This window comes from Salminus brasiliensis, chromosome 17 (assembly GCF_030463535.1).
Source record: "Salminus brasiliensis chromosome 17, fSalBra1.hap2, whole genome shotgun sequence".
NCBI lineage: Eukaryota > Metazoa > Chordata > Actinopteri > Characiformes > Bryconidae > Salminus > Salminus brasiliensis.
Genome location: NC_132894.1, coordinates 2,445,323 through 2,460,508, shown reverse-complemented (window position 1 = coordinate 2,460,508; position 15,186 = coordinate 2,445,323). Strand labels below are relative to the sequence as shown.

The 15,186-nt window shown below is 38.1% G+C and overlaps 1 protein-coding gene across 7 annotated transcripts in view; it reads right to left on the bottom strand.

Moving 5' to 3' along the window:
• eps15l1a (epidermal growth factor receptor pathway substrate 15-like 1a) overlaps positions 1-14,200 on the bottom strand; it is a 44,572-nt gene extending 30,372 nt beyond the window's left edge. For 5 of the 7 annotated variants that reach the window (XM_072659757.1, XM_072659759.1, XM_072659762.1 and 2 more), the window contains exons 1-12: positions 14,150-14,200; positions 8,444-8,485; positions 7,254-7,343; positions 7,062-7,109; positions 4,709-4,804; positions 4,475-4,537; positions 3,993-4,118; positions 3,621-3,680; positions 3,284-3,526; positions 2,037-2,194; positions 1,323-1,488; positions 389-451 (exon numbers count right to left, since the gene is read on the bottom strand). In XM_072659757.1, the coding sequence (XP_072515858.1) occupies positions 389-451; positions 1,323-1,488; positions 2,037-2,194; positions 3,284-3,526; positions 3,621-3,680; positions 3,993-4,118; positions 4,475-4,537; positions 4,709-4,804; positions 7,062-7,109; positions 7,254-7,343; positions 8,444-8,485; positions 14,150-14,176 (1,182 nt within the window). In that variant the 5' untranslated portion in view covers positions 14,177-14,200. The remainder of the gene's footprint in view (positions 1-388; positions 452-1,322; positions 1,489-2,036; positions 2,195-3,283; positions 3,527-3,620; positions 3,681-3,992; positions 4,119-4,474; positions 4,538-4,708; positions 4,805-7,061; positions 7,110-7,253; positions 7,344-8,443; positions 8,486-14,149) is intronic. The other 2 variants (XM_072659758.1, XM_072659761.1) reach the window with 1 other exon arrangement.
• Positions 14,201-15,186: the final 986 nt, after the last annotated feature.

Genomic DNA, 15,186 nt, shown 5'->3' with positions numbered 1-15,186 from the left:
CTGAACCCGCTCTGTACGTGGTCGGACACTCGGTGGACACTGAGCTGCTCTCTGTGAGCTACCACTCACAGCTGATGGAGGAAGATCTAGGAGGGAAGGTCTGAATTTCACCAGCTGACTTGTTGTTGTTGGTGCAGCGGTGTCTCCTATTACATACAGAACCACGCTGGAGTTCAGTGAGCTCTTCAGAACCTCCCGTTCTTTCACTGATGTGTGTAAGAAAGGCAGACTGCAGAACTAGAGGCTTGATTTTATACACCAGTGATGGTGATGGGACTGTATGGAACATCTAAATTCAGTGATTAAGTGGTGTGTCCCAATACTTTTGTCCATATAGTGTAAGTCTAATTGACAAACACAATAAAGTGAAGCTATAAAGTGGACTCACTCTGCGCATCTCAGTCAGGGCTGCCATCTCCGAGCCCACGGGCGTCATGTATCCAGACAGATTCTGCAAGAAAATTAGGACAGGGTTTTAATATGTCAAGCCATGTTCCCTCAAAACAGCAGCCTCAGAATCATGCTGATGCTCCACTGACTATAACAGAGACAATGGCACCTCTGTCTTTGCCACTCCGGGCCGGAACGCTGCTGCTACTACACTATGGAGCTTTGGTGGTGGAGCTGCAGGAGGAGAGCCTCTCTCCAGAACTGCTGTGTAACGCCGCGCAACCCATAGAGTCATATTAGTGTAAAATCCTTTAATATTACCCTACCGCCTCAGCCCACATGCTTCTCTACCGTCAACAAATGCAGTCTGTCTACAACTGTCCATAAGGGGGCGCTCAAAACACTACAATTACTTACAACAGTGGTGTAAAAATGCTTTTTGCTCCACAACTGCAGGGGGAGCCCAGTAGGGCTCAATACTTGCATTATGCTGCTTTAAAAAAAGACCAAAATAAGCACTTCAATTCAACTCTTTATATTATGGTAACAGCAGTACAGTGCAGTGTAGGATTCTCTCTGCCAAAACACACCTGACTCGACTCATCAGCTTATTATATACTGTATTACGCCCTTCTGTAGGTGATGAAACAATATCTGCCAATATTAAAGTCTAAAGGCTTCAAAAGTTCCCCATAGTTTTATCTCACACAAGCACATCCTTGTAAACAGTCTGTATGTTTAATATGAGCAATACAGTTTACTTAATTCCTAAATACAACAGCAATAAACATTCATTCAAATATTCATTTATCACCTTTATTGAGCCTAAAGTGAAAGAAGAGAATGATGAGGAATGTTACAGGAGCAGTGTTTATAGGCTTAGCTTAGTACTCTACATCAATACACCTAATTGCAATTAAAGTATTCCTTACAATGTCACTACTCACAGGGGTGCCTCTCTCTGACGGTGGGATCATGTCTGGGGTCAGGGCCTGAGGAGGGTCCACGCCTTTACTCACTTTCTGCTGGATGAAATGCATGGCCAGTGCAAACTGCTCTCGGGTCAGCTTGCCCATCTGCCGTGTGTCCGCCAAAGCCCTATATGAGCAATATAAGCAAAGGTGTCAAAAGTATTGACATTCATTCCTCAGGTAGAAGTGAGTGGAGATACGAGGGTTTAACAGACTTCTATAGAAGCTGAAGAATCAACTGAAGCTTTTTACTCCAGTAAAAGTGTAAAAGTACTGGTTTCAGAACCACTTCAAGTAGAAAAGTAAAAGTAATGGAAGGAAAACAAAGACTGAAAGCTTAGGCCGCGCCACAGGGGTCTATAGTGCACTACACCTTCATTTAAGTTCAAGTAAATGCAGCAACATCAGTGAGATGTTAGGTCTTTAACAGAGAATAGATCACATGGCAGAATTGGCAGCGAGAGGCTGATATGAGCCTGTATAAACAGGAAGAAACACACAGTTAATAGCATGTGTGCTATTTGAGGCTAGACTTGTGTTACCGGATCAGATCAGAATTATTTATTTTCTCTCTGATATCCAATCCAGCATTTCCTGCTGATATCGACCGATACCATCCATACTGATACGCCGTCTCTAACAACAACAGAAGTATAACTGTACCGTACGGCTCACCATATATGTGCCAGAATATTCTGGGGAAGACCAGAGTGCATGAAGATATCTTTGACTTCTTGGCCGCTGACAAAGCCATCAAGGTCGGCGTCCGTTTTCAGGAAGATGTCGTCGTAGCGCTGTCTGTCTGCTGCTTGCACCACCCAGTTCACTGAGTGCTAATGTTTAAAAGGACAAAGCATCACAGAAAACACATCTGTGTTAGTTACAGAGCTGCACCTAAACCAATACTCCAATCCTAAAGACGATCAGTACTGAAAATAATCATTAGTACAATTTCTTTGTACTAATGATTTTTATTAGAGACAGCCAAAGAAACAGTAACATTTTATTTAAAGGGGTTGATTAAGCTAATTATTCACTATGCATTACGCTTTATATTATTATTATAATCCTAATTACTACATAACTGGAGTTCTGTTTAATGAAAATCACTAATAATTACATTCCTAACTCTAATAATGCACAATAATCACTTTGTTACCACCCTGTTACGCAGATTATTCAGTGCTGTTTAGTCTGTAATTAGTGATGATTAGAACCTACAGCACCTGAGCTTTCCATAACACAACATGCAGCTGGACAGATGTTAGTTTAACCCTTTTTAAGAACTAAACACTGATTCTGACATAAAAGACATTCAGTTATTTCAACCAGAGTACCATCAATAGACTAAATCTGTGATGCAAACTGACTCATTAATGCTTATTTGGTGCTAATAAGTGATTAGACAGAACCTCACTTTAAAATACAGAACACGTTTTGATGTGTCAGTGATTATTAAACTTCTTATTCACTCACAAAAAGCAAATCAAATCAAAGCGCTGCCTATTACACACTAAACATAAATGTATCTAGTCATTTATGCTCAAAGATTTGCATAACAGGGTGGTACCAAAGTGTTTAATGTGCGTGATTACAAATAATACTGCAATTATTACTGATTTACACACAACAGACCTGCAATTTTGTACGAAAAAGCTCATAATGAACAAGCATTTTAGAATTGAGAATCGTTCATGAATCTAGAATTCAAGATTTATTGGACAAAGAGCTAATTATTATTTAATAAATCAATACTTTGTGTTCATTAAAATGAAGTGTTACCAAATAGCAACTCTTCCACTTCCTTGAATAATTCTCTGTTCTCCGGCATAGAGAATGGGAGAGTACATAGAGTACGGTGCTCTGCCTGGTCTGTGTGGATCTCAGGGCGTTTTTAGGGGAAAGGCACCAGGGCTGCATACCTGTGTGGATTTAATAGTGTGTTTGGGGGACAGGCTCCCAGCACTGTTTAGAGAATTCATGCTGCCATGGGAGGGAGTGGAGCGTAGACTGTCTTTAGGTGGTGGTGGACTGCCTGGCAGCACTGGGGCCATGCCAGGCAATGAGCCTGAAGATTTCTTCCTTTTGGATGGAGGAATGAGAGAGGAGGGCAGGACAGAGGGAACCGGCTCTTTTTCCAGGGCACGATACACCAGGTGCATGGCCTGGAGGAAAAACAGAGTTAGTTGCACGTTTCAAAATTGCGTTTGAGAAAATGTGTCATGCTTGCAATACGTAGAAGATCTATACACTTCTCACCACGGCAAACTCGTCCTTGTCCAAATGTCCATCTTTATCTATATCACTTAGATCCCAAACCTGGGGAAATCATGATCATTTTAATACTGATTGACTCTACATGTAGATACAAAACATATAGAGAAGTAATATAGTGTAGTATAGTCAGGCAAAAACCTCATATCTCCAACACAGCAGATATAAAACGTAACTTTCAATGGAAGTTACTGTAAATGGATTTTATTCCAAGTCATTTTGGAGCATTTCTATTGGTCCATTCATCATAAAATGTGGTCACAGCGTAAAGAAGTACCGGCAAATTCACATTAAAGCAGAAAAAAGCAAAGAGATACGAGGTTTTGTGTTACCTGAAAATAGAGAATGTTAGCTTACCTTTCCTAAAACATCCACAGGCAGCTTTGAATTCATAAGAACTGGTTTGACCTTTTCACCAGAGAGAAGCCCATTTACTGGTGCAAGACTTTCAAAAATACCATCAAACTTGCTCTTTTCTTCAGGCTGAAAACCACAGAGACAATAACAGTAAAATGAAGAATGAAGGTCGGGTGGCTCTGGTTAATCTAAGGAGTCCACATAGAAAATGTGTATTATCTTCATGCATACCACAGAAAGCCACAATACAACTGTACAACTGCACCAGACGACATACAGACCCCACACAACTGTATTTATACATGAAGGAACAGTTCATAGAATAAAATACCAACTACATTCACACATATGTACAAAATATGACAATTTTATGATCAAATTGTCTTCATTCAACACTACATGTGGGGGTTCCTGAGTGTGCTCCATGCATTATTACCAGTCAACTCAAACAGGAACGTGGCAGTGATTTAAAAATAGCTTACTCGAACTGCCCAGTGGCTGTCACTTGGCGGTGCACCAGTTAAAGATGGGCTGCTCGGGTCCTTCTGCAAAACAGAGCCATTAACATAATGAATGTCTGGTTTCTTCCCATAGTTTTACTTACACATATATTTACAGCTGTAAAGTCACTGCTACTGTAACAGAGACATGCAGTATTTTGTTCATGGGGTTTATTCCACTGACACAATACAGTAGTACCTACAAATTCCACTTACAAATTTAGGATGGGGCACAGTGAGGTTTAAACTTGCAAGAGAGACCTCCTGCCCGCTCTGTGCGCAGGCCACCAGCCGAAGAGCAACATAAAATCCCTGTTAGCATAAACACAGATACACGAAAATCAATAAATATGACCGTTAAGCCTATTAATCTGAGCGTTACTACTGTCATTTCACTGTACCGGTCAAAGTAATATGTGTTCAAAATATATGATTAATTACAAAGTTAGATCAATAAATACACAGTCATATCAGAATATGATGACCATCCCTGGCTTGGAATCATCTCAGCTTTTATAATCAGCTCTGTTTAGGATGTAAGAACTTTATTGTCATTTGCATCGCATGTGGTACATAGGGTGGAACGAAATTGAGAGCTCAAGGTCCCAGTTACACCCAAAGAACAATTAATAAATAAACAAAATAATAATAATAAAAAAAATCTAGAATAAAAGATGGGTAAAAAAAATGGGAAAGCAGAGAAATAAAAAAAAGTAGCAGCAATCTAATCACAATATGAGATGAAGCAGTAGCATAGTGTGGGTAAAGTGTCTCAGTGTCCTCATACCATATAGGAGCACTTTGCAGTTCAATAATAACATTATAATTATCAAAATACAGAATATTGTCCTCAGGTCGACTTCTATGCTGTCGGAATGAATGAAAAATCACATTTTTGTGTAACTCAAACTTGTCTATGGTTTACAAACTGACCTACCCCCTGTTCTGTGTGCACATTTGCTTGTGGGACTACTATATAATAACACATACATACTATAATAGCACATATAAAAGTAAAGGGTGCTGAAGTGTGCCCCTCCACCCGGAGACAGTGCCAACTCTAAAAGTGAGCAGTAAATTTCCATATCCATGTCCATGTGTTTCTCATGTTACAGAAAACTGTGTCGCCCCCCCCCCTCAGCAATACAGTATGTAAATGTGTATGTACGTCCTAATTAAAGGCACTGTATACGATTCTAGAAAACGACTGCTGATATTTGAACTCAACAGCAAAACAAAACGTCCTGCAGAAGCTCTGCCCCCACATATTCAAGCATATTGTGGGTTAAAAAACTGTTACGAAGGTCTCGCAGCATCAGGTCCAACAGGTACATACTGCCTCACTACATTACTAGACTCTTTGCACACTTGTTGCACAAGAATTGCACATTGCCTTTTGCACAGCCCTGTTATTTATTTTAAAAATAGCTCTAACCTGTGCTGCACTCTACTAGTTTTAACAGAGTATGCACATTTTATTGCACAACCCTACTTCCCACTTCTGTCTCAGTCTCTGTCTTATTTATTTACACGTTCTAGTCTGCGCTCTGTGTCTCGTCTGCACCGTCTGCACTGTGCTGTGTTGCACCATGGTCCTGGAGGAATGCTTTTTCGCTTCACTGTGGACTCTCTATATAGTTGAAATGACAATAAAGCCCCCTGACTTGACTTGACTTGTTGCTACAGTTGTTGCTGCTAAAATGGCAAAAATAAGTCAGTGCTCCCCACCTATCCAACAGAAATAGAGCTACATCCTCATCCCTTTTCATGCCTTTCAACATTTTGAGGTCTCTCCACCACCCAACTGCTTCACCTGCTCCCCATCCTGTGCAGAAGCTCAAACATCCCCTGTTGCTAATTAGTGAATAGTGTGTGTTTCCCAGTCCAAGCCACTCTGCTTGATTCCCATTTACAGAGCCAGGGCTGTGAACTTTATTTTTTTCCGGTGCACAAACAGAGCAGAGAGTTAGCAAAATGAATTTTACAATTTATAATAATTTATAATAATATTTAACAAGCTGTAGAAAGTTTAATATGTGCCCTCCAATTCTATGTCAATTGTCTTTCCCAACCTAGAGTCAACCATTGCTATACGTCCCATTAATGGTCAATCGTCGCCACCATACAATTTACAAATACTCGTGTTATCAGTGGGCAGTGCTGGCTCAGCGGGTGTGGGTTCGGTCCCCAGCTTCAGAAAGCTGCTACCTGCTCACCAGCCTCTCTGATCACCAGGTGTTGCAGCATTGGCTACCCACCACTAAAGGCACGTGTGCTCACTAGTGTGTGTTCACCGCATGCATGGGTTAAAGGCGGAGGACAAATTCCATCTGTGTCCAACTCAAATTTTGAAGGTCTTTCTATCACCCAGACGTATCTGTCTGTCCAGTTTTGTCTGTCAACACAGCAATGCTATTTACCGTTTTTTCTTTTCAACATATGAGTGAGAAATAATTCATATCCAATTATACTTTATGTTTGTTACTGTTTAGAAAAGCAACAACTGATGAGGGTTAATCACTGGTAAGAGCTTTGCTCTGTGCCTTCAACAAGGAACACTCTGCTCTACCTGTTTGTCCAGAAATCCTTTTCCATCAGGATCAGCAAGGTCCCAAATCTGGGGAAGGACATTTAGAGACAGGTAAATATTTATGATTGGACATATTCTGATCAATCTAAAAAGTGACGAGTCAACCTCCTTCTCCACTTTTTGGATTCAGGCACATTTAGAATTCAAGGCTGCGCTTCCTCACATACTAACCTTTCCCAGAGTGATGTCAGGCAGTCCTGACTTCTTTAAGAACAAGGCCGCTTCTGTGGGTCCTACTCTCCCTGTGTTTCCTGGATCCACCTGAGAAAGCAAACGTAGATTTTCCTTAAACCATTTAGCATCACCTCAAACCAACAGTTTCTTATAACAAGCTGATCCTACAGTAGCAGTAGCATATTAACTTTGTTCCTGTAGGATCTGAAAAAATATGTAAATGTATGTCCAAATATTTGTGGACACCCCTTCTAATGAATGCATTCAGCTTCTTTAAGAGCTACACCCATTGCTAACACAGTACTGCCAATAGAATAAACATGAACCTACTGGCACCATGCTGCCTAATGCCAGGGGTGGGCTAGAGGGGTATAAAGCCCCCCAGCAGCATTGAGGAGCTGTGGAGCAGTGGAAGAAGAACTGTGTTCTCTGGAATGATGGTGGTGGTGGAGCTCCATGCAGTACTTTTGGATGGGATGAGTTGTGGAGTTTGGGATGATGAGGTGTGATGGTGATCATCATCCAACATCCTGATCCCATTAATGCTCTTGTGGCTGAATGCAATAAAATCCTCACTGTAATTCACCTCCACAATCTAAAAATCTACAAAGCCCTCTGCCCTGGACAGTAGAGACAGTTACTCCAACCCTTGATTTCAGAAGAAATAATGAAAGAGTAGGTGTCCCAATACTTTTGTCCATATAGTGTATATATTTATTTCCACTGTTTGCACAGCTGTTTGTTGATTTATATGTGTATTATGATTGTTAATGGTTTATATCACAATGTTATTCTATCTCACTATAAAGTAAAAACAACACACATCACACTGTAAAATGTAATGTGCACTGGGCTCCTCTATAATCTAACCTGTAATTAATAAAAGGAGCAACTTTACCAAGAAATATTTCTGCATAATGAAGCTCATGCCAAAGTCAAACTGCAGTTCTGTAACACAGGCCTGTCTCATCCCTGCTCCAACAACTCTATTAGATTCATCAGCTATCGAGCCCTTCAAGGCCTAATCAGCTGTGCTAGAGCTGAGAACACGCTGAAGTGTCCAGGGCTTGCTTTGTAATATCTGGATCTGCTCCCACTACTCTCCACCACCTCCACCAAAGAACATTTGGAGGGGCAAAACAACCACTAAGACTAAAACCTAAGACTCAATTCCTCTTTGATCTTACCTGTCTGTAAAAAGTTTCATACACTGGGTTCCCACTCGACATCTGAAAAGAAAAAAAGCAAATTACAGTTAGAGCCAAAAATATGTTGCAATTATTCTGCATTTCTGCACAGACCCGTCACGGTAAGTACATTTTGGACGATACATAATTACTCTCAGTGCTCTGACCATCACTATTATGGTTATATTAGTTATACTATATTATGATATTATTATTATTTTGCGCATATTAGCAGTATTATGAGTATAACTATATCCCCTCCAATTCTATGTCAATTGTCTTTCCCAACCTAGAGTCAACCATTGCTATACATCCCATTAATGGTCAATCGCCGCCACCATACAATTTACAAATACTCGTGTTATCAGTGGGCAGTGCTGGCTCAGTGGTTGTGGGTTCAGTCCCCAGCTTCAGAAAGCTGCTACCTGCTCACCAGCCTCTCTGATCACCAGGTGTTGCAGCATTGGCTACCCACCACTAAAGGCACGTGTGCTCACTAGTGTGTGTTCACCGCATGCATGGATTAAAGGCGGAGGTCAAATTCCATCTGTGTCCAACTCAAATTTTGAAGGTCTTTCTATCACCCAGACTTATCATTACTCTCAGTGCTCTGACCATCACTACTATGGTTATATTAGTTATACCATATTATGATATTATGATTATTTTGCACATATTAGCAGTAGTATGAGTATAACAGTCTTATGAGGTGGTTCTGTGACTTCTTAAACTCATTTATCTGAGGTTAAATAATTGATCAGAGGAGGATGGGTCTTGGTTCCTCCCAAGCTTTCTTCCTCCAGCTCTGAGGGAGTATTTTTCTTGCCACTGTGGCCTTTTAGCTGCTCACTGGGGGTCTTAGGTTGTTATGTATTGTTGATTTCTTGTCCTCTCCCTGATTACTGTACTTACTGATTCTGTAAAGCTGCTTTGTAAAAATGTCAGCACTATTCAAATGGATTTGATTTATGCCACTAATCTAATGGTAATACAAAATAATATTGCAAAATAATGCAATAATTACACTTTCAAAGAGCATTAAGATGTTTGCCTTATCTTTTAACCCTACAAGCCTTGAGCAACACAGAGTCTCAGCTCTGTGTGAATTCAGGACCCCCCTTACTGTTGCTTTGGTCACTGTGCGACTGGCTAAAACACTGATGACGGTCAGCCTCATGAAATCAAACACTCAAGAGAACACAATGGGCAGCATCATGGTCAGAAGTGACCTCAAAATGATTTAGTGTTATATACACCAATAAGCCATAACATTAAACTCACTGCTAGGTGAAGTAAATAGCACTGAATAAATAGGGTCCAGTGGCTCCTGTCTGTCAAGGGGTGGATCTACATATTAGGCAGAAAGTCGACGGTCAGTTCTTGAGGGTGATAAAGTAGGAGTTGAAGCAAGAGAAATGGACAGGTGTAAGAATCTGAGACACTTTGACCAAGAAGAACCAAACTGTGATGTTCTAGATAGACGATTTCCAAAACATTGGGCAGGTCTTGTGGGGTGTTCCCAGTATGTGGTGGTCAGCACCTACCAAAAGTAAAGGGCTCCAAGGAAGGACAACTGTTGAACCGTTTATGATGTTTATGAGACGCTGTTTGACAGTTTTGAGAGAAGCTTTTGACCTATTCTGCATTTTAAAATACATTAATGCTGGCGTGGCAAAAACTATTAAGACAAAAAAGTATATCTGTCAGATTTGCCACTATTTTACCATCATCAAACGTCCATATAAAACTCAGAAGATACGTGTAGGTCCACTGGATGCTTTGGATAGTAAATAAAATGACTATACTCGTGTTGTATTCATAACCTGGTTTTATTCACCACCACGATACAGAAATCAGTCAGTCAGTTTCTCCACAATGCACCATTTCACAAAGCACCCTGAATGACTGAATTATGCAACAGTTCTGAAAAAATGAATTATTTGACAGCTGCATTTAATAAATCTCTCTCTAAAGTGGAGGATCTGCAGCAGTTCAGCAGAACATTCAGCAGTTTCCACGCCCACATGATGGTAACATGATGGCTCGTGTTATTTCCCACACTAACCATCCCACGTCGATAAAAACAGAGCAGAATAAAAATATCTGATTCTGCACGGCATCGTCTTACCAAAACTACCCAGAGCAAATTCAGAGACCTTCACTCCTCTGCGAGTTAACAGTCAAGATTCCTGCATTAATAAATCGTTCCCTCAGTTTAGAAGGGGCGCATTAGTTCAACTAAGGGAACACTTATTAAATCCAAGGAATGATTTAAATATCTAAATATTATTTTTGTACCATGATATTTTAGAAGTTCACTAGTTTCTATGGAGCAAACAGACCTTCTAACTTACCTAGCTGTCTTATTTTTCTATTTCTGAGAGGTTTCCTGAATGCAAAACACTAAATACAGCATTTATTGCATTATATTATACTATTAAAGCCAGAGCTAATACTCTCAAATTAATTTAAAGTAAAAATACTAAAAATACTATACGATAAAGCCTAAATGCTTTTCTGCAACTAAATATCGTTGCATTTAAGAAACCTCTCTGAAGAAGGAAAGGTAGGTGGCTTACTAAAGTGAAAAGCCTCGTCAACTCCATAAAAAAACATGAAGTAATATATATACTAAAATAATATTTAAAGGCATAAACCAATGCCTTAGTTTAGAAGGTGCACTTTAGTTCACTGAGGGAACAATTGATTAAATTGAGGAAATAATTTGTTAAATCTGGAGAATAGTTTAAGTCTCTAAATATTATTTTTCTAGCATGATACTTTAGAAGTTCAATAGTTTCTATGGAGCAAATGGACCTACTTACTTACCTTGCTGCCCCTTTCCCTATTTCTGAGAGGATTCCTGAATGCAGGAACATTCAATGCAGAATTTTCAGCATTTATTACATTATATTATACTATTATGTCTCTAAAACCTGAGATACTATTAAATTAACGGAAAGTAATAATACCCTAAAGCCTAAATGCTTTTCTTCAACTAAATATCCTTGCATTTAAGAACCCTTGGTGGAAACCAAGAAAATTAGGTGGCTTAGTAAAGTAAAAACATTAAGTCTATAATGTATCAGTGTAGACAAATAATAATAATAATAATAATAATAATAATAATATTTAAAGTCATAAACCATTGCCTCAGTTTAATAAACTGTTCTCTCAAGTTTGAAGGGGCACTTTAGTTAAACTAAGGAAACAATTTATTAAATTAAGGGAATTATGTATTAAATCAAGAGAATATTTAATGTTTCTAAATATTTTTATTTTTATTATTCATTTTTTATTTATTACTAATTCAATAGTTTCTATGGAGCAAACAGACCTACTAACTTACCTATCTGCCATATTTTGCTATTTCTGAGAGGATTCCTGAATGCAGGAACATTCAATGCAGCATTTTCTGCATTTATTACCTTATATTACACTATAACATCTCTAAAACCTGAGATAATACTCTTAAATTAATGAAACGTAATAATACCCTAAAGCCTAAATGCTTTTCTTCAACTAAATATCCTTGCATTCAAGAAACCTCTCTGAAGAAGAAAAATTAGGTGGCTTAGTAAAGTAAAAACATGAAGTCCATAATGTATCAGGGTAGAAATAATAATAATAATAATAATAATACTTTAGTTAAACTAAAGGAACAATTTATTAAATTAAGGGAATTATGTATTAAATCAAGAGAATATTTAAAGTCTCTAAATATTATTTTTATTTATATTATTCATATTATTTATTACTAATTCAATAGTTTCTATGGCGTTTTTAAACGGACCAACTAACTTACCTATCTGCCATATTTTGCTATTTCTGAGAGGATTCCTGAATGCAGGAACACTAAGTACAGCATTTTCAGCCTTTATTACATTATATTATACTAATATATCTCTAAAACCTAAGTCCATAATGTATCAGGGTAAAAAAATAATATTTAAAGGCATAAATCATTGCCTCAGTTTAATCAACCGTTCTCTCAGGTCTCTGAATATTATTTGTATTATTAATTTTTAATTTATTACTAATTCAATAGTTTCTATGGAGCAAACAGACCCACTAACTTACCTATCTGCCATATTTTGCTATTTCTGAGAGGATTCCTGAATGCAGGAACACTAAGTACAGCATTTTCAGCCTTTGTTACATTATATTATACTAATATATCTCTAAAACCTAAATCCATAATGTATCAGGGTAAAAAAATAATATTTAAAGTCATAAACCATTGCTTGAGTTTAATAAACCGTTCTCTCAAGTTTAAAGGGGCACTTTAGTTAAACTAAAGGAACAATTTATTAAACTGAGGGAATTATGTATTAAATCCTGAGAATATTTAATGTTTCTAAATATTTTTATTTTTATTAGTAATTCAATAGTTTCTATGAAGCAAACAGACCCACTAACTTACCTATCTGCCATACTTTGCTATTTCTGAGAGGATCCCTGAATGCAGGAACACTAAGTACAGCATTTATTACATTATTTTATACTAATATATCTCTAAAACCAGAGCTAACACTCTTAAATTAATGGTATTAATTAATAATACCATAAAGCCTAAATGCTTTTCTGCAACTAAATATCCTTGCATTCAAGAAACCTCTCTGAGGAAGGAAAATTAGGTGGCTTAGTAAAGTAAAAACCTAAATCCATAATGTATCAGGGTAGAAATAATAATATTTAAAGTCATAAACCATTGCTTGAGTTTAATAAACCATTCTCTCAAGTTTAAAGGGGCACTTTAGTTAAACTAAAGGAACAATTTATTAAACTGAGGGAATTATGTATTAAATCCTGAGAATATTTAATGTTTCTAAATATTTTTATTTGTATTATTCATATTTTTATTAGTAATTCAATACCTATCTGCCATACTTTGCTATTTCTGAGAGGATCCCTGAATGCAGGAACACTAAGTACAGCATTTTCAGCCTTTATTACATTATATTACACTAATATTCTTCCATTAATGACAAATAAAATGACTAAAAGCCGAAATGCTCATAGATATTATTTATATTTACCTCCTTTAAGGAGGCTCGGTCAGGCAGCTACAGCTACCAGGACCCGTTAACTCCTTAAAACCCGCATGTGATCCGTCCGTCCTCCTCCTATTACTGACCACTTCCATCAGATATTAAAAACAGCACAGCTGCGTTATTTTATTGACAGCCAGCTGCTCTAAAATCCATATTTAACGCCAGCTATTTTGGCCGTATTACGAAGCTAAGCGCGGTTCTCTGGCTGCAGTTCTGCGCAGCTCGGCTGGGTTTTAAGGACTAGCTCAGCTAACGGCTGCAGGGCACCTTATCTAGTAAGCTTAGGGTCTGATCCTCACGGTAAACAGCTATAGACAGATACCTGCTCTGAGCTCTGAGGTTTAGCTAGCTGTTATATGTGTGATTCGGTGTAAATTCACCGAGGCAGCTGTTTAGGTCTGTCCGGATGGGCGCGCTGGGCTCGGTTAGCCGGTTAGCTTCACCGCTAAATCCTCTCTATCTATAAGCCGCTGTGCGATAACCGTTAGCCGGCTAGCTGGCTAACTCCCCGCTAGCGCTGATAAATCAGCACCGTTCAGTACATGCCCATTCGGCAGCGCGTTTCTAGCGGGCATCTGCTGGCCGTTATTGCAGTAATGCACTTTGCTGAATGATTTTAAAGAGGATAAGAGGATGTTTTGGGCATTATTACCTGAGTGAGGGCGGTGAGCGCTGCCATTTTCCCTGTTGCTCCGGGAACGGATCGGGGCGCCCCGCACTGCGCATGCGCACCACCCTTATATATTATCAACAATAACCACTGACATTAATTATTCATTCATTATATCTAACATTTTATGCATATCAAACTATATAAGGACCATACAGTAAAAAAAAAGCAAGTTATAATCATCAACAATATTAACTGTAACTCAAGTTCATTAAGTTCATTATATTTAATATTTGATTCACACAATATCTGCACTCTACACTGTTTTTACTCAATATTTATTTGTCACTTACGTCATTTACACAACATATCAGGGCATAGATACATGCATTGACATGGTTGTGGTGTGGCACAGGTAATTACAGCAGGATAGCAGCAATTAGCATAATTAAATATATAAGAAATACACAGTATTATACTGAATATACAGAAATTATACAAAAGGGTCCTATGTAAAGAAGTCCTGTGTAAAGAACTTGGCAGTGGATGGCAGGAGGGTGATCAGGCCGTGTGCTAGATGACTAAAATACAGTCAATTATTATCACTGACAATAGCTATGATTAAAAAAATGTATATAGCTTTTTTATCACTACTACTACTACTAGTAATAATAATAATAATAATAATAATAATAATAATAATAATATATTTTACAATTGGTCCACACAAGATCAATGAGTTGATTTCACTGTCATTACAGTGTCATTGTCTATCATAATATACAGCATGCTTTTATTTTATATTAAGATAAGATAAGATATGATAAGATAATGCTTTATTAGTCCCACAGTGGGGAAATTCTCAGTGTCACAGCAGAAAGGGATAGCAAGACACTCAGTTACAAAATAATTTACACTATATACACAATATAAATAAGAATAAAAAAAAAAAGCAATAACAATATTATTTACAGGTTATTGCAAATTACTCTTAATTGCACATGTGTGGGGGGTATTGCACATAGTATTTTTTATTAATATTAATATTAAGAAATGTAATGATCTAATATGCAGTCCAG